The sequence below is a fragment of the Danio rerio genome, chromosome 15 (assembly GCF_049306965.1).
Source record: "Danio rerio strain Tuebingen ecotype United States chromosome 15, GRCz12tu, whole genome shotgun sequence".
Taxonomy (NCBI): domain Eukaryota; kingdom Metazoa; phylum Chordata; class Actinopteri; order Cypriniformes; family Danionidae; genus Danio; species Danio rerio.
In genome coordinates, this window is record NC_133190.1 from 20,809,290 (window position 1) to 20,834,144 (window position 24,855).

Below are 24,855 nucleotides of genomic sequence, written 5' to 3' on the forward strand. Positions count from 1 at the left end.
TTCTGAAGTGCATTCAATAAACATTGCACCACAATAACAAGCTTACAACCACTCAACAGCTAATGATTACCCATATAGTTCCATATCTGACCACAAAATAAATAATTTAATTGTTGAATGACCATGAGTATACATGACAGAAATCAAAATAAAATGTTTCATTACTAATAGACATCTCGCGTCAAATAACCATCACAGGGTCTGACCAGGAAGTTAAAAATCTATTAATCTGTTTGAGGGATTAATCCAACACCAAAGAACAAATAAAATAGTTGTAATTCTGAATTCACTCTCTTGTTTTCACTCTATTTATAGTGGACTAATTTAGGGAATAGAGAATGGGGGTAATGCGATTTCAGAATGAGTTCTCTATAAACTCTAACAGCTTCAACAGTCTCCAGATCTAAATCGAGCAACTTTGGGACGTGCTGGAATAGGAGTCACATGTAGTCAACAAATCTGAAGCAACTATATGATGCTGTCATGTCAGTATTTACCATGTTTCACCAGTTCACCATGTTGGACAGTTTCTGAAGGCAAAAGAGGGTCCAATCTAAAACTAAGTGAAGTTTATTCATAAACTAATTTCGAGAGGAGCACGTGATTATGATTGAACACGGCTGGTTCTGCATTAGCATGCATGATCCACCAATCAGGCCATTCCTAACCCACTATAAAGAGCCAGGGTTTTCTCACTACAGTCATCTTCGATTTGAAGAATCCCCCCTACCACCCCTACCTCTTCACCCTTCCCTCCATAGGGCAGCACGGTGGCCCAGTGACTAACACTGTCGCCTCACAGCAAGAACGTCACCGGTTCTAGTCCTTTAACAGGCCGGTAGTCGTTTCTGTGTGTAGTTTGCATGTTCTTCGCATGCTTGCGTGGGTTTTCCCTGGGTCCTCCGGTTTCCTCCCACATTACAAAAACATGCACAACAAGTAAATTGATAAATCTAAATTTGCAATACAGGTAATCTCATACTGCAGCATATCTTTTAATAGCAATCAATTTTTAGTCATTAGCTCTTATCAAGGGGGAATTGTCGAAATCTACCTGAGCTCGAGGCTCCCCTCTCTTCCTCCAAACGGGAACCTTCGAGCTCAGGGCTCTCTCCCGGGACAGCATGCCAAACTTGCTTATAATCAATCATCAGCTAAAAGTGAACTCTTGAAAAGGTGTAGGCTTTCTAGCACCTTCTTGCTGTCAGGTCAGATAATGTAAGTATCTGCTATATAAACACAACATACTATTAAAACAACCATTCATGTTTTAATGAGTTTAATTAAAATGTGTTAGAACAACACAATTTACAACATGTTCTTTGCTTGTCATCATAAAGCTCACCCATTGTACTGCTATCTCATGGGTCAAATCCCCATTCACATGGAAAGATTTACATTTTTGGGGCAAACTGGCAGTGAATAACTGAACAACTTGTGAACAATGGGCAAATATTTTTTTTCTTTCATTCATCTCCAAAATATTATAGAAAGTGTAGAAATCATGAAAACATTTTTACAACTATTCCACTATGAATTGACCAAAGTGCGGTCTCACAGTTCAGGCCAGTCTTGTTTAACATCAGATGGGCAGGCAGACAGTCATGCAATGTGATGGCAGAAAAAAATCTCACCAGTGTCCTTTCAGTCCAGTTTCAAATGGGACTGTAAACATACAGCATGAGCTCATTCTGAAAACGTAACCCTGCGGACGTTTCTGGAGACCGCGATTTACGTGGACGGAGGTACGTATGGATGCATTTTATTTTTTCTAGTCAACGCTACAGGGCGGTGTGATGCCACTCCTCTTCGTGCTCGCCAGCTGACGGCTCACCTCCGTGTGGAGGGCTTTTCCGCTGTAACCAGTTTGTCCGGTTAGCTCGTCGTATTACGTTGGCGGAGCGGAAGCCCAGAGTGGAGCCGGCCGCGACGACGGCGATGACCGAGTTGGAATCCAGGGAAAAGCGGTTCCAGAAATCAGGTAAGACAAAAAAACAGATTCCAAAAAATAAAGAGAACGAGTTCATAACGGGGCGAGAATGCGGTGAAATCTGAAAACGTGTTCAAAATCAGCCGAGGGCTGTTCTTTTTCTAGATGGCTTTTGTAAATCCTTGCTTGTGTTTAGGGAAGGAGGAGGAGGATAAAGTGGAGGAGGGTGGGTCGCCGATTGGCTGGCCGCCCAGTCAATCGTTCAGTCACTTAGTCAGACAGATGGTCACTTGACAGTGGCCTACAGCAGCTTTACGCGAGAACAGCGTGGGCGCGATCGGTGCTCGCCAATTCGCAAATACAAACATTTTGCGGTCTCCAGAAACGTCCGCAGGGCTACATTTCCAGAAAGAGCCTGGGTTGGTTATAAAAGGGCAATGAGAGGTTACTGCAAAGCTATGCAAATTTTCTTGAAGGAAAAAAAAGACGACAAAATAACATTTCAATAACAATCCCAGTGCACAAGCTTGCAGGTGAGAGTGAGAAAGGTTTCTCCAGAGGTATAAAAAAATGAGCAGATATTTTAGTTTAGGTCGATGCTTTAGGAGCACGTTGGAAGAATGATTGAAAGTATAAATCTCAGATATTAGAAATACACGACAACTGTAAAAACTGATCTAATAAAGACTTCAACCAATCAAATGGCTAACATGAAATCTTTATCAGATCCTTGGTCATAACAGTATGTTAAAATATCTTACGATATTTTTGTGTTTACATAACTGCCATCATGAGTAATTATATAATCCAAGAGGCAAAACAGTTACGTGTAAATAAAACATAATGATAAAATTTAATAAAAGACAAACCAAACCTAGCCCTCAAACACTCAAGATAAAAAAATATCAGAAATCATTTACATTTTAACAATGTACTATGCGAATAAAACATATTACTGAATATATAATTCTCCTGAATAGCTTGCCCTGTTGGATCATCAAAGGAAAAGAAATAAAATAAAATACAAAAACACACAAGAGTTTCTACAAGAGCATTTTTGTTTTAAATGAATTTGATTTAAGTCCTCAAATAGAAGCTTCTGGAAGTTTACTCGAATCTTTACTCCAAAATAAAAGGAAAATGCACATTATAAATGAGACTTCTGTATAGAATATACACCGTTTCGTTTGAGAAAAATCTTTAAGGGCACTGATTAACAAACACGTTCATGGTCATCATGACACTTTTTCTTCTCCATCGGTGGTTTCATGCTTTACTTTCAATGTTTGTTTGCGTGACGGCGTTGGGTTCAAATCCTGCATCGGGTGCCACTTTCTTCAGCTCTGCATTTTCATCCTCCAGAATTTTCCTGCGATTGAGACCATTAAAGGGATAGTTTAGATTAAAATGACAATCCTTTCAGCATTTACCCTCCCTCACGTCATTCCAAACATGTATGATTCTTTCTTCTGTTAGTCGACTTGACGAATTTAACTCACTGACTGGGTTGGATCAGTTCACAGATCACTGGAAAAATGTTTATAAACTATTTCAAGTTATTACAGAGTTAGTATACTGAAAGTATTGCATGATGCGTGTACTGAAAAGATGAATCCTTGATATGCACACCAAGCACAGTCAAAACCAAAATATACTACAAGTTTCAGACTACAAAAAAAAAATAATAATACATTTGACATCAGGAAATCCTTTTTTATGTTTAGGCTATGGGAATGTCAAGTAATTGACCATCAAATCAACAATAGAGGGTTACATACACTTCATATTTGTGCAAAATTGCATAAACATACTCTAAATCATGAACTATTTCAGAAGATTGCAAACCTATTCGACAGATAAATCAAGAGTGAGATTCATTTGCAAATCTTGCATCAACCGGTTCTTTTTTTTTAGCTGATGAATTATTCAGATTAAACAATGATTCTGCAGTTCGTGTATGATATCTCCAATGACAGAGAAATATATCAGTATCAGTAGTATTTTATTTGGGCAAAGTGGTATTTAACTGGGCTTAAATGAACACTCACTTAAAAAAAAGTCCCCTAAAGTGGACAGTTTTAAGTTTTGGATTTTTGAATCCATTCAGCCGATCTCTGAGTCTGGCGGGAGCACCTTTAGCTTAGCTTAGCATAGATCAATAAATCAGATTAGACCATTAGCATCTCGCCTAAAATGACAAAATAGAGAAGAAAATTTTCTTATTTAAAGCTTGACTCTTCTGTAACTTCATGGTGTACTAAAACTAATGGAAAATTACATGATTGTCCTCGTAAAATAATCAAGGAACTGCCATACCATGAAAATACACAGTGCTTGAAAATCTTCTAACTTCCATTATTACAACTAATGTGACCACTTGCTTGCACAGAAAACTTGCCTTGCAACCATGAAGACATTTGTGAGAGATGATTTAGAACATATTTACCTGAACTATATCTATTTGAACCAGAATAAAATATCAATATCTGCAAAGTTCCTTGAATATTAGGCCAGAATGAGAGAATAGCTCCAAGAGATACTTTTCATTTTTCTTCCTACTTAGTACACAATGTAAGTACAGAAGACTCAAGCTTTACTGTAAATAGAAAAATGATCAAAACTCTGGACATTTTTGAGTGGGATGCTAATGGTCTAATTTGATTCAATGGTTTATGCTAAGCTAAAATTGATTAAACATTGTAAAACTCAACTGTTTAGGGGACTATTTTTCAAAAAAGTGGAGTGTTTGTTTAATGTGCCTACATTATTCATTTTCTTTTCGGCTTAGTCCCATTATTAACATGGGATTGCCACAGCGGAATGAAACGCCAACTTATCCAGCCCATGTTTTACACAGAGGATGCCCTTCCAGCTGCAACCCATCTCTGGCAAACATCCATACACACTCAAACACACTCATACACTATGTACAATTTAGCCTGCCCAATTCACCTGTACCTGATCTCTTCACCTGATGAAAGGGTTGGACGACAACCGGTCATTCAAATGAGAACGACCAATAGCAATTGTCAAATATCTAATCAATTCTAGACAGACAAAACCAAGCCCCATCCTACATTTCTAAATAGACCCATGTATCTTCAAATCACTTCAAGCATTAAATTTGGAATGACATGAGGTTGAGTAAATGACTTGAATGAACGTTCATCTTTTTTCTATAGCTGTAAAACTAAATGCATGCACATTTCTCAATTTTAGATGAGCACATGCAGCGATTTCACACCAAACAACCAATGGCCACAACAAACAAACAAACAAACAAACAAACAAACACTACACACACACTAAGGAACTAAGAGAACATCTAGAGAGCATCTAGAGATCCATACTCGTCCTGTGCAGGAGCAGATGGGCCACTGGAGCCAGCTGTACCCCCAGCATGTGACCCATCCTGCGTGGCGTCTGTGTCTGAAGCCAGTGGGTGCTCTCCATCAATCTCAAGTTCATGATTCACTAATGGGACAGCGATGTCGCCCTGTGGGCTGATGGGATTTAAAGCGGCATGAGATGGACCCTGAACAGACTCATTTTCGGTGACTTTTGAGATTATAGTACCAGGATGATCGACACTGGTAGGGGAAGAAGGAACTTGGACTGGTTCTTCTGATGGGACGGCTGGAGAAACCTCCGCCAGATCTACCAGGAGAGTAACATTAGCCGGGTCGGAGGATGAGATGGAAGGTCTGCTGTGGGTTTTGGGTGTGCTGCTGTCAGGGGGTGTCATGTGGACGGGGTTAATAGGGTCAGAGGGAGGTGCTGTGATGCTGGAGGTGAGGGTCGTGCTTTCGCTAACTGGGCTGCTCTGGCTAAGGTCAAAAGTGTCAGTGATTGTGTCTGAGTTAGTGGGCACGGAAAGAGGCAAGTCCACCACCGCGGCGGCAGTTTCCGTCACTTGCCTGCGAGAAGAAGGAGAGAACAGAGACACAGACACAGGGTGATGTCGACACACAGGGGACACATCGAGGGAGAGACCAAATCATTGCAGGTATGTGGTTATAACACATGTGCAATACTGATTTGTAATACAGTATGGTGTTTTGTAGGAGTGGTGATGCTATTCGTGGTCACTAGAGGGAGCTAAAATATGAAATCAAAGGAGGAGTATGGTGTCAAAGACAACGTGAAATCTAAAAGGATTACTTTTACTTTCTCAATGAATATCCTTGGGAGTGTTGTGCAGCATTTGATATTGATGTTCATAGTTTTACATGACAATACTTCAAAAATACAGATTTTGCTGCTATTTTATTCTCTGATAAAACAAACAGGAATTTAATAGCCTATTACATCGTAGGCCACTTTTTGATTGATGACTTTTTGGCTTCATTTTATAGCACAGTGGAGAAAGTAAAAGAAAATACCTTGGCTCAGGCTCTATTCATGAAGGAAAATACAATAAACACCAGATGAATTATTATCTGATCTGATTTCATGCAATTTCACACTTAATATTCATTTTGCTAAAAAAATATTAATATAATTGCATACTACAGGCCCGTAGCCAGGGGTGGGGTTCGGGTCATTTGAAAGACCCTCCCCTGACTGACAAAGGTCCAGAATTTGTTCCATACATGAGGTCATTTGTCCTATTTTGACTGCTACACCATCATACGTTGTGAAAATAACCCATCTAAAAGGCTTTCAGACCAAGCCGAATCATAAGTTGGCTGTCGCTTCAGTGTGACTTCCAGAAAACACAATCTGACATAAGTGAAGTTATTTTTCACTACTTACCTACTGTTTTGTTTTTAGTTAGAGAAAACACTTTACAAATGACTTTATCTAAATTCTGGAACTTATTCTTGAAACAAATAAATGACCTATAAAAAGGTGTGAAGCACTAAAAGCGGCCTGTAATAAAATTTATTTCAATTCTGACTTGATTATTGTTGTTATCCATGAATATTCAAATGCACTTTTTTCAAGGGAGGCTAAAAAAATCGTGAAGCACACATAATTATTATTATTATTATTATTATTATTATTATCATTATTATTAACTAAAATTTCCACATTGACAAAGGAAACTTGAGTGTGCTGACCAGTTTGTTATTGGCCTAATAAACGAATACCCCACAGCTTTTAATTTAAAACTTTAACAGATTCTTATTTTTTTCTTATGATGTAATTAGTATTTAAAAAATAAGTATTTATACATATTTCTTTATTTTAATTTTTTAGGAAATATTTTTGGTACATCAAAATGTGTGGTTATAATGACTACCCAACAAACTAATCCAGCTTAAAGTAGTGCTAAAAATGTCACTAAAATGCAGTAGTTAATTATTATTATTATTATTAAATAATGAAATAGAAAATCAGGCAAATAACTCCAAAAAGGTCTTTATACGAACAAACTCTAGTTTTAAGAATGTTTTGAAATCATGCACACTTACAATTAAAGGGTCTGAGGTCAGTAATATTTTTGTTGGTTTTTGTAAGTCTCTTATGTTCACAAAAGCTGTTTTTTTAACAAAATATGTTTTAAAAAGTAATATAATTAAATATTATTATAAATATTATTGAAGTTTATTTAAAGATTTAGGTCATTTATTCATATACACTGGCTTCTGTGTTGCATGATCCTTCAGGAATGCTTCTAATATGCTGTATTTCTGTTAACAAAAACATATCTAAATATACATACATATAAATTAGCTGTTTTGATGCATAAAAATGTCTGACACATCTGAAATACACCAAATGAATGCCTTCTTGATAAATAATTCATCCTTCATAAAAATAATTAATTTCTTACCTGGAGCAGAATGGCTCCAGTCAAGTAGAAAGTTAAATCATTATGTGAATAAAATAAAACAAAATTAACCCAAATGACCAGAATTTTTTTTTAATTACCGTGCTCTATCATATTTAGATATCAAGTTTGCTTTTTAAAATAACTAATAGTGGCTAATTTTAAATAATTTATGTCTTCTAAAATATTTTTACCACTAGGTGTCACCACAAGTACAGCAGAGGAGAACAGTTGTCATTTTTCTCCCTTTTATTTGGCGTCACTAGTGCATCATATATCACAAACTGTCTGCAGCTTATACAAATGCACTGAAAACGCTGTTTCATGTTGTCTTTAAGTTTGAAAATGGATGAAAAGTGTTAAATGGATATACTCACAGTGCAAGAAACAGACTTATTAGCATTGCAGATGCTCTGTGACAATGCAGTATCAGTTATAAGAAAGTCAGAGAGCTGATCTTACTCTGGTTCAGTCAGTGGCGTGGTCTCATTGGGCTCAAGATGTCCTTCTGCGTCATGATTAGCTGTGGCCTCTTCTTCAGTCCTCACTTCCACAATGGGCTCTTTCGACACGTCTTGACTGCATGCAGAAAAAGACACACATCTGCTCATTATACAGCAGCGAGTAGATTCAGATGAGGTCACTAAAGTCATGCTATAAAACTAGCTCTTTTAAGTTTCTTTGAGGACTATATAACAAGAAGAGCTTATGAGGCTGAAAATAAATCGTTCTGACATTCAGATGCTTTACAGTGCAGACTGCTCTTCATGTACTGTATAATATGATCTTATTTGAGTCATTATACTGCACAATGCTTTACACAAAAATGCTTTTCTTACTTACAGTTTTTTGTCTTGAGGTAATTCTTAAATCAACAAGCACTTCCTAGACCATTGTTTCCCAACTCTGTTCCTGGAAAGTACATATTTTGGATGTCTCCCGAATCAGAACCATTCATTTCAGGTTTTAGAGTCTCTTCTAATGTTCTGATGATTTGATTCCAGTGTGTTTGAATAGGAAGAGGTTAAAATGTGTACTGTTGGTGTGCCTTCAGGAACAGGGTTGGGAAAGTTCTAGACAAGCAAAAGATATTGTCTTGTTTTCAGAATTAATGTCAAAATTAAGAGTTTTATGCATTAATGTCACCTTGATCTTGGCTCAGTGGACTTTTGAGGTGGAAAATTCAACTCTACAGTTTAACAGGCTGACTTTTACTGATATTTTAGTAGTTTAAAAGAATATAATGAGCAAGAAATAGTATATGGATGTTTCAGTGGCCAGCTAGTGAAGATAGGCCATGGTCTTTAGGCTTCTTGTTAGAGCAACCGACTACCATAGAAAAAATGGTCAGTTCGATCCCAGCTCAGACCAGGTTGGGTGCAGTAGGACTACTTGGTTGCATGTGGGGGCTCGTCCGGGATGTGAGTGAGGTTTAGGGGGGTGAGTGTAACAGAGGTCAGCTAGTGAAGTGCTATGCAGATACATCTCATTCCTCTGATGTCTAAATAGTGCTAAATAGTGTCGGAGTGAGTTGGGTTGTGTAGGACTAGCAGGGTTGCATTGAAGTATGCCAATAATTAAACATAATACAAGCACTGCTTGACCTAGAACAAAAAAAAAAAAAAGATCTTTAATAGCACTCCTGCCGCACTGTGCTATGTAGGTAAATCCCACTCCTCTGACCTCAAAGATGCTCTATCCCCAGACGCTAGGAGCATGGTCTTTAGCCTCCTTGTTAGAGCCACCGACTAACAAACAAAGAATCGCTGGTTCGATCCCAGCTCAGACCAGTTTGGTGGGTTGCATGTGGAGGCTCATCCAGGATGGGAGTGAGGTTTAGGAAGGTGAGTGTAACAGAGGCCAGCTAGAGAAGTGCTATGCAGATAAACCTCGCTCTTCTGATGTAAAAAGTTGTTTGAATGACCGACGCTAGAGGTCATGGTCTTTAGCCTGTTTGTTAGAGCAACCGACTCCCATGCAAAGAGTCGCTGGTACGATCCAAGCTCGGAGTGAATGGGTGGTGTAGGACTGGCAGGGTTACATTGAAGTATGCTAATAATAAAACATAATACAAGCACTGCTGGACCCTCGACAAAAACAAGAGCCTTAATAGCAATGGTGCCGTACTATGCTATGCATGTAAATCCCACTCCTCTGACCGCAAAGATGCTCTATGCACCGAGACACCAGGACCAAGGTTGTTAGCCTCCTTGTTAGAGCAACCAACTCCCATACAAAGAACCGCCGGTTGGATCAGCTCAGACCAGGTTGGGTGCCGTAGGACTGGTGGGTTATATGTGGGGGCTCGTCCGGGATGTGAGTGAGGTTTAGGGGGTGAGCGTAACGGAGGCCAGCAAGCAAAGTGCTATGCAGATAAACCTCGCTCCTTTCATGTAAAAAGTTGTTTGAATGACCGACGCTAGAGGTCATGGTCTTTAGCCTGTTTGTTAGAGCAACCGACTCCCATGCAAAGAGTCGCTGGTTCGATCCAAGCTCGGAGTGAGTTGGGTGGTGTAGGACCGGCAGGGTTACATTGAAGTATGCTAATAATAAAACATAATACAAGCACTGCTGGACCCTCGACCCAAACAAGAGCCTTAATAGCAATGGTGCCGTACTATGCTATGCAGGTAAATCCTACTCCTCTGACTGCAAAGATGCTCTATCCACCGAGACACCAGGACCAAGGTTGTTAGCCTCCTTGTTAGAGCAACCAACTCCCATACAAAGAACCGCCGGTTGGATCAGCTCAGACCAGGTTGGGTGCAGTAGGACTGGTGGGTTATATGTGGGGGCTCGTCCGGGATGTGAGTGAGGTTTAGGGGGTGAGTGTAACGGAGGCCAGCTAGCAAAGTGCTATGCAGATAAAACTCACTCCTCTGACCTCAAAAGGTGCTCTAGTGACAGAAGCTAAAGGGCCTCCTGGTTAGAGCAACCAACTACCATGTAAAGAATCGCCAGTTCGGTCACAGCTCAGACCAGCTGGGTGCAGTAGAATGGTAGGGTTATATTGAAACATAACACATACAACAAGCTTCTCTGACCTCAAAGATGCTCTATCCCCAGATGCTAGGGGCCATGACCTTAAGCCTCCTTGTTAGAGTAACTGATTCCCATGCAAAGAGTCGCCAGTTCGATCCTAGCTCAGCGTGGGGTGGGTGCAGTGGGACTGGTGGGTTACATGTGGGGGCTCAAATGGGATGGGAGTGAGGTTTAGGGGGTAAGTGTAACCAAGGCAATCGACTTCCATACAAAGAATCGGGTAGGGTGCAGTAGGAACAGTGGGTTACATCAAGAAATAAGTTTGTAAAATAACAGAAAATGTAATGGCAGGTTATTACAAAGGTTTTTGAATAGTAAATTAAAACATCAACCCAGACAATATATCACTTTTACCATTAAAACTGTTAATAAAAGTCACCTTTTTAACCTTTTCAAAGATTAAAAGTTGTTGGAAGAAAGAGTAAGGTCCCAAAATGCATAAATAAACAGGGAAAAATAACGTTTGGAAAATTATACATTTACATATTTCCAAAGTTTACAAGTTTAGAAAATTATACATTTACATATATACACATAATTCACCAAACTATATTAGACGCTATTTGCTATATCATTCTAATGAAAAGTTCTGATGGCATATTTACCCCAAGCCCAAAGTTGAATTGCTTTCATTTACTCTATTAAGATTTATTTTATTTAAATATTGAATTATAATGACCTATTCAGTATATTGCTATTAAAGCAACACAGTTTACAATAACATTTCCAAGCATAACTTTAAAAAACTTTTTAAATGTTAAAAACACTATATTAAAATTCAAGCATTTTCAAGGACTCGTACAAACCCTTAGTAGTGTGTGCATGTGCATTGTGAAAACTCACACAAAGGCAGCTTTGCCGGTTTCTATGTCCTTGCCTTTGGTGCTTTGCCCGGGTTTACCGCAGATGCACATGAGGATGCCACACTTGTTGAGGAAGCAGCAGGTGGCGTCCACGATCAGCAAGAGCAGCACACACACCAGGATAAGAATACCAACAATAACACCAGTGTTCAGGCCCGGCCCGTCCTCCATTGAGTCTTTGAAGAGGAATAGGAGAGATACAGACAAACATAGAGCAGGAGGAATTGTCAAACACACTGGAAATGCACAGATTACATAAAATGTAACAGTCTAGCAAGCACGAGTTATTTTCAGATCACAAGACTATCAGGATTCAGCAGAGCAAAGACAATTGGCGAAGGCAACAAGGCAAGGCTAACAACTCTCATACAGACAGAATTGTGCAGTCAATAAATGTAAAACACAGGTTCGGCTGTTTTGGGGACTATTCTGTTCGTATTTCCTCAAATTGTTTGACTGCTGCTCAAAGACACAACAGGAGATTTTTTGACTAATATCTTGGCTGTTGCTTTCGATATGATGAAAGTGAAGGGGCTGTGGTTGACGAAAAAAAAATACTCATGTGAATGAGTCAGACTTTGAATATACTGAAAACTGAATAATTCATTCAGAAATCAGATACTGGTTGTAACATTTTCAGTTGACAGCTCAGTTTTTTTGTGTTTGACTGTCAGTGAACGGTTCAAATATTGAGTGTATTACTCATACATTGCTACAGTACCATACAACCTCTGAAAAATGAACCACCATTTTTTTTCAGTTTAACCAAAATCAGAAAGTAATTTACTCACTTTTGTGCTGTTTTAAACCGCATATCATTGTCTTTCTAAAATAAGGTATTTTGTTTGAGTCTTTAAATGTTCATAGAAATAATAGTCAAACATGTTTCTGTAACATAGAGGTGAGTGAACCACAAAATGATTTACATTTTTGGATAAAAACATTTCTACACTCTCATAAATACTGGAGAAAGGTACTGGAGCTGTCACTAGGCCAGTACTGTACCTTTTAAAAAGATACATAAATGTACCGTAAGGGTCCATAATGGTACCTCAAAGAAAGATTTTAGGTACATTTGGATACTAATATGCACCTTTTAGGTACCACTGTGGACTATTTGGGTACAAATATATATCTTTTAAAAAGGTACTGGGTGTGTGACAGCTCCTGTACCTTTATTTCAGAGAGTGAAGGTGTATTGGAAATATGTCCCTCCAACAGCATTTTGCGATCAGGATTGTAGCGTCATGAAACTTATTAAAATTAATATATCAACAAAGTTCACAGAATTTGTGGATTTTACCAACATTAAAAGAACAGTCCAAGTTAAACAGTTGAGTTTTACCATTTTTAAATCCATTTAGTCAAACTCTAGGTCTGTCGGGAGCACTTTTAGCTTAGCTTAGCATAGATCATTGAATCAGATTGGACATTTACAGTAGCATTTTACTCAAAAATAGGGCTTAATTTGTGCCAGAACAAGCTGGATCTGGATCCACTGATGTGTTACCCTAACCCTAACCCACCCTTCTTCACACACATCCCCTGCTCTACACTTTCTTCTGCGACTTTCCAAACCTTTTCGTCCGCGACACAACTCCCCCCACCACTCAGCTCTTCACTTTCCTCTGCGACTCCTTTACCTTCTCTGGTAACATGCCGGATCCGTTATCCTGATCTGTTCCAGGGACCTCGCGATTAACAAATTAAGCCCTGCTCAAAAATGACCAAAGTTTCTATTTTTTTTTATTATTATTTAAAGCATGACTCTTCTGTAGTTACATGTACTAAAATTGACAGAAAATGAAAAGTTGTTATTTTCTATGTTGATATGACAAGGAACTGTACTCTCATTTTGACATAATAATCAGGGTTCCCCTTCGGGGGGAACTTCAGCACTATAAGTGGATTTGATTGTAAAATCCACGCATTGGGAGGTTCGGTTCAGAAGCTACTCGTCTGAAAGAGTATTGAACGGGCCAATTAAGAATGAATTGGCAGCGCAAGCCTGCGCAGGTGAGCGGCATAAGCAATCAACTGAGTATATAAGCTCACCTGGCGCCAGCAGACGCTATCCTTTTCGCTTCAGAGACTTTCTGATCGAGTTGATGAGGGTTCCTCCTGCTGTGACCAGCGATTCTGAGCGAACGAGAGCATTCTCCCGGTCCAGAGTGTGTACACGCAGTGGCAGACGGTCGAGCTGGGTTTCTCCCTTGCCTGGCGTTCTTTGGGTCCGGTCCTCCAGAGCGGTGCGTATAAAGTTGCAAACTTCACAGAAAGAGCAACACAGTCGTGCAGCACGTCCTTATCAGGACGGCGCTCCGACTGTGCGTTTCTGGATGCGGTGGTTTCCTGTCCTCGGATGATGGGCGCGGGCACTGCGTTACATGTCTGGGGGTCCAGCATGTTAATGCGCTGCTCGCGGGCAGTTCATGTCGTCATTGCGATGCCATGACTGTTGCGCAAGATCGCGGTTAGCCTTTGCAAAAGGGCGAACCACCCCAGTTGTCCCCTGCTCTGCAGCGGGCACTCGGGCAGATCTGAGGGTTTCAGCGAGAGATAATCCGTCGCCCACGGGCCCGCGGACCTCCCGCTCCTCTAAGCGCTCCATCCAAGCTTCGGGCGGGGGAAGCGATCCGTCTAACAGATGGTAGCCCTTACGCCCGATGACACCGGAGACCAGATGTCCACCGCGGCATCGGAGGGTGGGCTTTCATTGTCCGATGATGATCCAGACCCGCTCGCCCCCTTCGGGCTGGTGAGCGCTGTCACTACGGATCCTGAAACGGACATGTTAGCCGTGCTTTCCCGGGCTGCTTCGGCCGTGGGTTGGAGATGGTTTATCCCCCAGCTCCGCGGCCGGACCGACTAGAGGGGCGTTCCCTTCTTCCCGGAGGTGCACAGTAGGCTCACGCGGTCTTGTAAAGCACTTTTTTCTGCTCGTGCTGCGTGTTCCTCCACCCTAACCACTCTTGACCGTGAAACAGCCAGGGGGTATGTGGCGATTCCTCAGGTTGAGTGCGCGATGGCGGTAAATCCGCGCGGCGCCTCTTCTTGGCGGGTTCGCCTCGTCTCCCATCCAAAGCCTGTAAGTTATCTACCTCCCTCGGAGCTAGAGCTTACATAGCTGCGGGCCAGGCTGCTTCCGCCTTGCATGCGATAGCCACCTACCAGCGCTACCAAGCGCAGGCGCTGGCCGAGCTGCACGAGGGTGGGTCCAACCCAGGCTTACGAGCTTCGCACCGCCGCCGACTTAGCTCTTCGGACTACTGAGTCCGCTGCGTGTGCGTTGGGGAGGACGATGTCCACATTAGTGGTCCAGGAGCGCCACCCCTGGCTGATATGCGCAAAGTCGACAAAGTCCGCTTTCTTGACTTCCCCATATCCCCAGCCAGGTTCGGCGACACTGTCTGTGAATTCACCCAGGAATTCAAGGCGGTGAGAGAGCAGTTGGTGGGTGATGTCTTATCGGCGGTCCGTAGCCCGTTCCGCTCCGCCCGCCGTGCCATTCATACCTGCTCCTCGCCGAAGGCGCCCGCCTACGAGAGCTGCTCCGCCCCCGCACACGCCTTCGGCGAAGCGAGCGCGTCGGGCACCTCGGAAGCAGGCAGCCCCCCTGCCCAGAACGCCGTTAAGTCCGGCAACGGACCGCGAAGCGCCCCTGGGACAGGCCATCTGGAGAAGAGGGAACTTGCTCTTTCCCCTCTGGAGGGCGGGGCCCCATTTCCAACGGCACTTTTTACTGCCATGAAAACATTATGAAAGGGCACTTTTCACTTCCCCAGATGTGACAGCCCGAAATCTGCCAGTCTGGGACGCTATGCTTTCTAGCTTGCAGATTCGGTGCGTTTCGCCAGTGGCTCACGAGCGCTGGGAGGATGGTCTCCTTTCTCCCACCCCTCGAGCCTCCCCTCCGGAGCTCGGGTTTGGAGTGAGAGCAAAATATCTCACCTCCAGCTTTTCCGTGGGACCCGCGAGCTTCCCGGATCAGCACACCCACTCCGCGCTGCCCCACTGCTGGTACGTCAGCGATTGTAGCGATGAGTCCATTAGCGAGAGCTCTGCCTGCCTGGTTAGCGCGGGCCAGCTCTTCGCGGTGGCTCATACGCACAATCAGACTCGGCTATGCGATTCAGTTCGCGAAACGGCCCCCCAAGTCACGGGTGTGTATTCACCAGGGTCAGCCCCCTGTCCGCCCCTGTCTTGCGAGAGGAGATTGCTGTCCTCCTGGCGAAGGATGCAATCGAGCCGCTCCCTCCAGCCGAGATGGAGAGCGGGTTTTACAGCCCACGCTTCATCGTGCCCAAAAAGAGCGGTGGGTTACGGCCAATCCTAGATCTGCGCGTTTTGAACCGCTGCCTGCACAAGCTGCCGTTCAGAATGCTAACGCAGAAGCGCATCCTCCGGTGCGTTTGTCCTCTGGGTTGGTCTGCAGCATTAGACCTGATGGACGCGTATTTCCATGTCTCCACTCTTCCTCGCCACCGACAGTTTCTGCGGTTTGCGTTTGAAGGTCGAGCTTGGCAATACAAAGCCCTCCCCTTCGGGCTCTCTCTGTCTCCGCGGGTCCTCACCAAGCCCGCGGAGGGTGCCTCAGCGCCCCTTCGGCTCGCGGGCATCTGCATACTCAATTTCTTTACGACTGGCTGAATTTGCCCTCTCTTTGATTATGCACAGAGTTGATTATGCACAGAGACAAAGTGCTCTGGCACTTCCACCTGTGGGGGTTTCAGGTCAACCGAGAAAAGAGCAAACTCGCCCCCGTGCAGAGGATCTCTTCTCTCGGGCTGGAGCTGGACTCGGTCACCATGGCAGCGCGCCTCTCCGGAGAGCGCGCTCAGCTGATGCTGTACTGTCTGAGAGAGCTCGACAGTAAAATAGTGGTCCCACTGAAACTATTTCAGAGGCTCCTGGGGCATATGGCATCCGCAGCCGCTTCATGCCGCTCGGATTATTCTATATGAGACCACTTCAGCACTGGCTTCACGATCGAGTCCCCAGACGCGCATGGCACGCGCGCGCACACCGAGTCTCTGTTACTGCGCTGTGTCGCCGCGCCCTCAGCCCTTGGAGCGACCCCTCGTTCCTACAGGCCTGGGTGTCTCTAGAACAGGCGTCCAGTCTTGTTGTCGTTTCAGCAGACGCTTCCAACACGGGCTGGGGGGCTGTGCGTTGCGGGCATGCGGCTGCGGACCTGTGGAAAGGTACCCAGTTGCATTGGCATATCGCCTGGAGCTGTTGGCAGTGTTCCTCGCTCTCCACCGTTTTTTTCCGGTGCTGGAGCGGCAACACGTGCTGGTCAGGACGGACAGTATGGCGGCGGTGGCGTATATCAGCCGTATAGGGGGTATGCGCTCTCGCCGCATGTCTCAGCTCGCCCGCCGTCTGCTCCTCTGGAGTCATCCGCGGCTGAAATCGCTGCACGCCATTCATATTCAGGCAAGCTCAACCGTGCAGCCGATGCGCTCTCACGGCAGCCTTGCGTCCTGGAGCATGGAGACTCCACCCCGAGTCTGTTCAGCTGATATGGGCGCGATTCGGGGAAGCCCAGATCGATCTGTTGCTTCCCCCGAGATCGCTCATTGCCAGTTGTTCTTTCCCTGACCGAGCGCTCTCGGCACGGATGCACTGGCTTACAGCTGGCCTCGGGGCACGTGCAATACGCGTTTCCCCCAGTGAGCCTGCTCGCGCAGTTACTGTGCATGGTCAGGGAGGACGAGGAACAGGTTGCTGGTTGCGCCCCTCTGGCTCAACCGGACCTGGATGTCAGAGCTCTCCCTCGCGATAGCCCTCCCCTGGCAGTCCCTTCGAGAGAGCACCTACTCTCTCAGGGACAGGGCACCACCTGGCACCCTCGCCGATCTTTGGAGATTTTTAGACGCGAGGAAGACTTAGGTAACCTCCGATTGCGGTGGCTAATACCGTCACTCGGGCTAGAGCCCCCTCCCCGAGCGCGCCTATGCCCTGACGTGAAGTCTATTCACTGAATGGTGTGTCTCTCGCTGAGAAGACCCCCGTAATTTGCCAGATCAGCGTTGTGCTTTCTTTACGCCGAGAGAAGCTGGAGAGCAGGCTGTCGCCCTCCACACTCAAGGTTACGTGGCTGCCATCTACGCTCTCATAACGCGGTGGCTGGCGGCACCGTGGGAACGCATAACCTCATCATCCGGTTCCTCAGGGGCGTTAAGCGAATTAATCCACCCCGCCCCCTCTCATGCCCTCTTAGGATCTCGCCCTCGCTACACAAGCCGCGTCAGATCCCTTCGATCCTCGACTCAGTATATTTCTGTCCCTGAAGACAGCTCTGCTGGTCGCGTTGATATCGATCAGAGGGTCGGGGACCCGGAGGCATTTTTCGGTCAGTGACTCGTGCCTGTAATTGGGCTGGCTTCTCTCACGTATGAGACCCCGCCCGCGATATGTGCCCAAGGTTCCTACCACTCCGTTTTAATACGAGGTAGTGAGCCTGCAAGCGCTGCCCTCGGAGGAGGCAGACCCAGCCCTTATTTATTGTCCAGTTCGCGTTTTGCGTATTATCCGGACCGCACTCAGAGTTTAGATCATCTGAGCAGCTCTTCGTCTGTTATAGCGGTCGGCAGCAGGGAAGTGCCGTACCGAAATAAGTTCCCACTAGATTGTGGATGCCTTCTTTCACTATCAGAGCCGAGATGAGCCGCGTCCCCCGAGAGCGCGTGCGCACTCCACTCGGAGCTTCGCATCCTCTCGAGCGCACGCACGCGGCGCCCCTCTAACAGACATCTGTAGAGCTGCGGGCTGGGTGACACCCAACACATTTGCAAGGTTTTACAATCTGCGAGTGGAGCCGGTTTCCTCAAGGGTATTAGGTAACCCTTGGTGATTGAGGAAACAATTCGGTAGGGTGTTGAAACACGCTTGCTGCGCCATTTTCCCTAACACGGAGATACGTGCGCCTTTTTATCTGTCAGTAAAGTTCCCCGTCAGGTGAGCCCTGCAGATTCCTCCGTGGCCCCCAGCACTGACTCAGCGGAGGAGTCACTTGCTGGCCCACTACGTTGTAGGTCTGCCCGCTGGTCAGCCCGCGTTTTGGGTAAAGGTGCCTGCTATGCGTGGTCCCCACTAGGCGATCCCATATGCTTATTCAGCCACGGTTAAGTCCCCCCCTGGGCGGACCCGTGTCTTCCCTCCCCGCTAACCACTCTTTTGCTATGCGTACTCCCCCTTTTTAGGGCTAGTCCATATGTAAATTCTGCCATCTATCCCCCCTTGGGTAACGGATGGCCTCCGCAGCGTCCTCCCTATCGGGATTGCACGCTTCCCAACGTACTGTCGTATTTTCCTAGAATTATCTAGATGCTCACGACTTCCCAAAAAAATATATATAAATCCGTAAAACTTCTGTTGAAGTAGGATAAATTAGGGCCAGGGACACGTTGGAGGACCGCGCCCCCCATGATGTGGGTGCGTCACGCTTGCTTGACTATCTCCTCATCGGGGGTGTTGGTAAGGTGCAGTCATTATGGCGCTTTCAATGGGCTCCCAATGCGTGGATTTTACAATCAAATCCACTTATAGTGCTGAAGTTCCCCCCGAAGGGGAACGTTCGAGGTTACTAAAGTAACCCTTCGTTCCCCGAGGAGGGGAACGGAAGCACTATACTCCGTCGCCATAATGACTGTCCCTTAGCTGTTGAAAGTCTCTTCAGCTTAAAAAGGATAGCGTCTGCTGGCGCCAGGTGAGCTTATATACTCAGTTGATTGCTTATGCCGCTCACCTGCGCAGGCTTGCGCTGCCAATTCATTCTTAATTGGCCCGTTCAATACTCTTTCAGACGAGTAGCTTCTGAACCGAACCTCCCAATGCGTGGATTTTACAATCAAATCCACTTATAGTGCTTCCGTTCCCCTCCTCGGGGAACGAAGGGTTACTTTAGTAACCTCGAACGATCTTTGTTGCCTTACCATGGCTTCAGCAGGTGCAATGATATTATACAGCGCACCGAGAGTATTCTATTCCAAAATTTGTATTTTGACATGGGTATGACTAGAGATTAAACTGTTGAGATGGTTTATGAGGACATGCCCTGTGTCCTAGACTCCTTATCATTCAAAATGGGTAAAAATCATTCTTAACAGGATCTTTTAACCATCAAAATGTGTCACATGTTTGCTGTGAAGGTTGGGTTTAGACGTGGGGTTGGGTGGTATAATGTGTGTTTGCTTTAGAGAGTATAAAATACAGCAATATAAAGTCCTCATAAACCACATAGTTTTCAATATACAAAATTTAAACATTGATTGCACATTGACATTTTATTCAATACTATTGGTTAGAGTATCTTATTTTGAAATATGTGCATTAAAAGAAGTATTAATATAGAACTCAAAATGTTTTGAGAAAGTGGAATATGCATCATAAGCATCACGAGGATGAGAAAATAACAGCTAAAAACATCTTTGTAACCTAAAATGAATACTTACCAATAAGCACCAGTGACCGTTAAGCTCATGATGACATGAAGACAACTGGCAGAAGATAAACACTATTTGTGACAGAGATTAATGTTTTAGTGTATCGCTTCAAATTACATACACACCCCAGTTCAAAAGGTTTGGGATCATAAAAGAATCCCAAAATTACACATATAAAAAAGACACTACAACATTATACAAAAAATGAATTTAATAATGCCACGTGTGAACAATAGCCCTAGTGATGACTATAATACATTGCTGTTTTACAGTAAGTAGAAGCCTCAAAAAGTCTTTTCAGTAATAAAATAACATCTGAAAGGTTTGTTACAAAGTTGGCTCCCAAAGGACTGGTACAGTTTTAGTTCAAACATCCGCAGAGCAAAATAAGTCTATGAAAACGAGACAGACGAGATGTGTTCTCGCTCTGCTTTTGAGGGTTTCGCTCTCTCATTCTTTAAGGTGAAATGTGTCATCTCTGCATCTGCACAGCAGCACTACATCAAACTGAAAAAGCAACTGTTTACAAACCAACAGAAGCCCATAAACTTAACTGGAGTCTTAAAAATTCAGTTTCATTATGTTTGAACTGCTTTTAGGATGATTCACTAAATTCTGCCCTTCTAAATTATTCTTAAAGTGGCCCACTTATGCTTTTACAGCCTGATCTCACGAGAAAACGTCAGTATTTTATGCTTTGTCAGTTTAGTGGCTAATTCGTACGAATTCGTACAAGTTCAGTCGTACAAAATTGTACGATTTAAAAAGGAGGTGTGGCACCTAACCCCACCCCTAAACCCAAGCGTCATTGGGGGATGAGCAAATCGTACTAAATTGTACGAATTCATACGAGTTAGCCACTAAATCAAAAAGTTACGAATTGCCGTGAGATTGTGTTGGCTTTTTCAAATATTACCCTCCATGCAGTGCATAGTGTAGATGTTTGTGAATGTAAAATGTCAAGAAAGTTTTTAAAGACTAAAGTGCACAATAAATAAGTTTTGTCTTCATAAAAATGACTGATCCAAAATGAGTCGTCAGTAATTTCAGTTTTACTTGAGTAACTGATCTACACTCCAAAAATTATTCTTGCCGCTTAATCAAACTACTTATTTAAAATGAGCTGAATCAACACAATTCAACACAAAGTTTGTTTTGGGATAACACAATTGTTTTATGTTTAATCTACTTCAATTTATTAAAACAATTAAGTCAACTTAATCAATTTGCAGTGTTGGGCAGTAGCGTCACAACAAGCAGTGACGCTGCTAGCTTAACTACATTTCTTAGTAGCGTGGCGGTAGGGTTGCTACTTTTTATATCAAATACCTTTTCAGTAGCGAAGCTATTATTTTAAGCAAGTAGCTCAGTAATGTCCATGCATCATTAAGTAATGCCACCACCATTCATAGAGCTTCGTGTTTTACGGTAATCGAAAACAAACTTTTTGGTGAGTTACTGCCACCCCGCTCCCTTCGGTGATGTTGCCAATCAATCACCTGGCTGACACAAGAAACTTGCTTGATGAAAGGATGACTGTACAGGAAGTATTTCTGAAGCAGGACCATAACAAGCACAATAACTGATCGTGACAATTTTGCCGCATGTTTCATTGGCAGTTTTATTGATCATTAAGACAGAACTGACTTGGGTTGAAGTTGCTTTGATTAAAAAAAAAATTGCTTAGATGTAGCTAAGCCACTTTTGCCATGTAGCTTTTAGCTTAGCTTGCTACATTTCCCAGTAGGGAGCTTTTAGTTTAGTTAGGCTACATTTTAGGAAGAGTAATTAATAGCTTAGCTCACTAAAAAAAAAGCCTAGTAGCTTTCCCAACACTGTTAATTTGTGTTTGAACAACATTAAGGAATTGTGTGCAACCTAGCATTTTTTTACAGTGTATGTAGACCTGTAACACAATGCATAATGCCAAACTATAGTCTATACAGGCTGTCCATGAACATTTACAGTACTTTGACTCAATATCAAACAATTAATAGCTTTGTGTTGTGACGCCATGGCTATAGCACATCTTTCACAAAAAAAAAAAAAAAAAATACAATAAAATAATCCTGTTTACATTAAACCCAGAAAATGATTTTGTGTGTGAATTGTGAATGTGAATGAATTGTGTGTGCCCAAAACCAAACTGCCTATTTTTAGTGTTGAGAAATCCAAATGCTAATTGGTCATAGTGTTCATCAGCTCAACAGAAAAGCGTTAGATTGGTTATTATACTGACAATTTAATGTTTGGCTTGGTCAACTAGCTGTTTAAATGTTTGATGTAATCATCAGCAGAACTGGGCTTGAATTGATATGTTGTTACCATCCTACAGTATGAAGCAGAAGTGCCAGTGCCAGATGTAGCCCTCAGTGCCAGATGGTAATGAGCATTTTCTTTCAAACATGCACTGAAGTGGTTGGGCCATTTGACCAATCATAGCAGAGTATAGACACATGAAAAAGAAGCGGCTTAGAATCAGGGCTGCCAAGTCCACAGGTTTCAACTATAACTGGGATACTTTTAAAAGAATAATTCACCCAAAAATTAAACTCTTTCATCATTTACTCTACTTTGACTGAATCTAAACCGGTTTAAAATCTGTAACCGTTGACTTCTAATAGAGTTAGTTTTTCATACTAAAGATATCAATAGTTACAGGTATCCAACCTTGAATGAAATATCTTTTCTGTGTTTAAAATACACTCAAAACTATATTTGCTGCTTATTAAAAATGAGCTGAATTGTCACAATTCTTGCGTTTGTTTTAGAGATAACTTCTTTGTTTTATCTTCAATTTAATTTGTAAAACACAAACTATTCTTGCTAAATAACAAGTGCAAAATTATATGTGCTATAATAATCTATACACTGATGTATACTGTGTAATTTAAAGAAGGGCAGTGGTATAATTTAAGGTTTACTATTATTGGAATAGTTTTGATTGTCCATTGCACTAGTTTTGTTGCAAAAACCTTGCAACCCAGTTTAGAATGAACAAATCTTTGAACAAATTGTGTGGCACTCTTTGAGAAAGAGATGAATATTATGAAAAAACAGCATTATTCTTATTTTTATTCTTATTATAACTTACCTTGAATATAAACGTACTGTAGGAAACATAACAACAAACTTCATAATAGGGACACTTTTGACTGCATATGAAATTCCTCCAAAATAGGTCCCCCATAAACTTTCAAGGGACAATAATATGAAAAAAGACAAGTTATGATTACAAAGTAGTTTTAAGGCGGGGCTTAACATCTAGTCAATCCAATATAGTGCTGCAGAAATGACACAGTGCAGCTTTACTTACACAAAACAGTGCACGTGTCTTTTAGACTAGGTAATGCGATAAAAAGAGATTACTTTTTTAATGACAAATTAAAAAGCACAGTCATCTTAAGCGTTTGGTCATCTGAAACTGACGTTTTGTATTTTTTTAAGTCATAATCGTAGTTACTTTGTCTATGAGGCTCAGTGTTTCCAGCACATTAGAGAGATACAGAAACAAATCATGCAGAGGATCCTCAACATGAGGAGAAGACATGTCCTCGACTCTATCAAAGCAAAAGCAGCAATACTGGAGAGAGCAGGAGGGACGCTAGAGCGGAGGACACTGAAGAACCACTCAGAGAGACTACACCACATAGAGATGGACATGAGAAACAGGCAGTCATGCAATAATCACAACATAGGGAAGGAGGAAGAGTTTTTGGCACCAGGACGTTTGCGTTATGAGTGCATGTGATGGTCCATCCAAATCCAAGCCCAGGAGCAACGACAGGACAACAGAGAAACAAGGAGAAAGGGAAATGGGAAGAGAGAGAGAGAGAGAGAAAAAGAGAAAAACAAGAGGCAGAAAAATAAGTCAAACACAGAAACAAAGTCTCAAAATGAAAAAGTAAAGTGAAAAAAAGGAATATGAATGAAAGCAGAAAGCTGATGGTAAAAGAAAGATTGTGAGAGTTGGGTCATTCTCAGTACCAAGTGCCATACAGTATGTGCCTATAATTTACTACTGTCATAAAAATTAAAAAAAAAAAAAAAAAAATGTCTTATGTTGAATGGATATATTTCAGAATTTGCAAAAAGAAAAATAAATATATATATATATATATATATATATATATATATATATATATATATATATATATATATATATATATATATATATATATATATATATATAAATATAATCATTATAATACTCAAAAAAAGATTATATTTCAGGAAGACACTTTGTCATTTTCCTTCTGTAATATATATCAAAACTCAATGTTTATTGTGAAGCACTTTATTTAGACAACTTTTTTTTCTTAATATTTAGATTTGTTTAACCCGCAGATTCTGAATTTTCAAGCAGTTGTATCTTAGCTTTCATGTGATATATAAATCTGAATTTACACCTCTATATTTGAAATGGTATTGTAATACTCTGTCATCCTGTGAGTAAAACACTGTTTTGTGGTTAAATTGCAGGTGTTGGCAAAAACGGGGCAATCGATTTTGTAAAAAATATATAAATTGACATTGGAATATTGCAAAAAAAAGAAATACAAAACAATATATGAATATAAATATTTAACATTTAATAATACTAGAATAGAATGTGTGATTTTGTTGTGGAGTCCAAATAAAAAGCTGGTTATTTTTTGTTTACGTTTTTTATTTTTTACAATAATTCACTCTTGCACATGTTGTTGACCCATCAGTAGGCCCACACAGAATCTGTGCACGCAGAAATCTGCAGGTATTCGCAAATTTTTAGCTCATCATTGATTTTATTTATTT

General features: G+C 42.2%; 1 protein-coding gene across 51 annotated transcripts in view; it reads right to left on the reverse strand.

Moving 5' to 3' along the window:
* Positions 1-1,262: 1,262 nt before the first annotated feature.
* The window catches only part of ncam1b (neural cell adhesion molecule 1b), a 207,903-nt gene continuing 184,310 nt past the window's right edge, over positions 1,263-24,855 (reverse strand). For 11 of the 51 annotated variants that reach the window (XM_005157411.5, XM_068213447.1, XM_005157410.5 and 8 more), the window contains 4 exons: positions 11,592-11,787; positions 8,169-8,285; positions 5,281-5,847; positions 1,263-3,299 (listed from right to left, as the gene is read on the reverse strand). In XM_005157411.5, the coding sequence (XP_005157468.1) occupies positions 3,197-3,299; positions 5,281-5,847; positions 8,169-8,285; positions 11,592-11,787 (983 nt within the window). In that variant the 3' untranslated portion in view covers positions 1,263-3,196. 51 annotated transcript variants of the gene reach the window in all.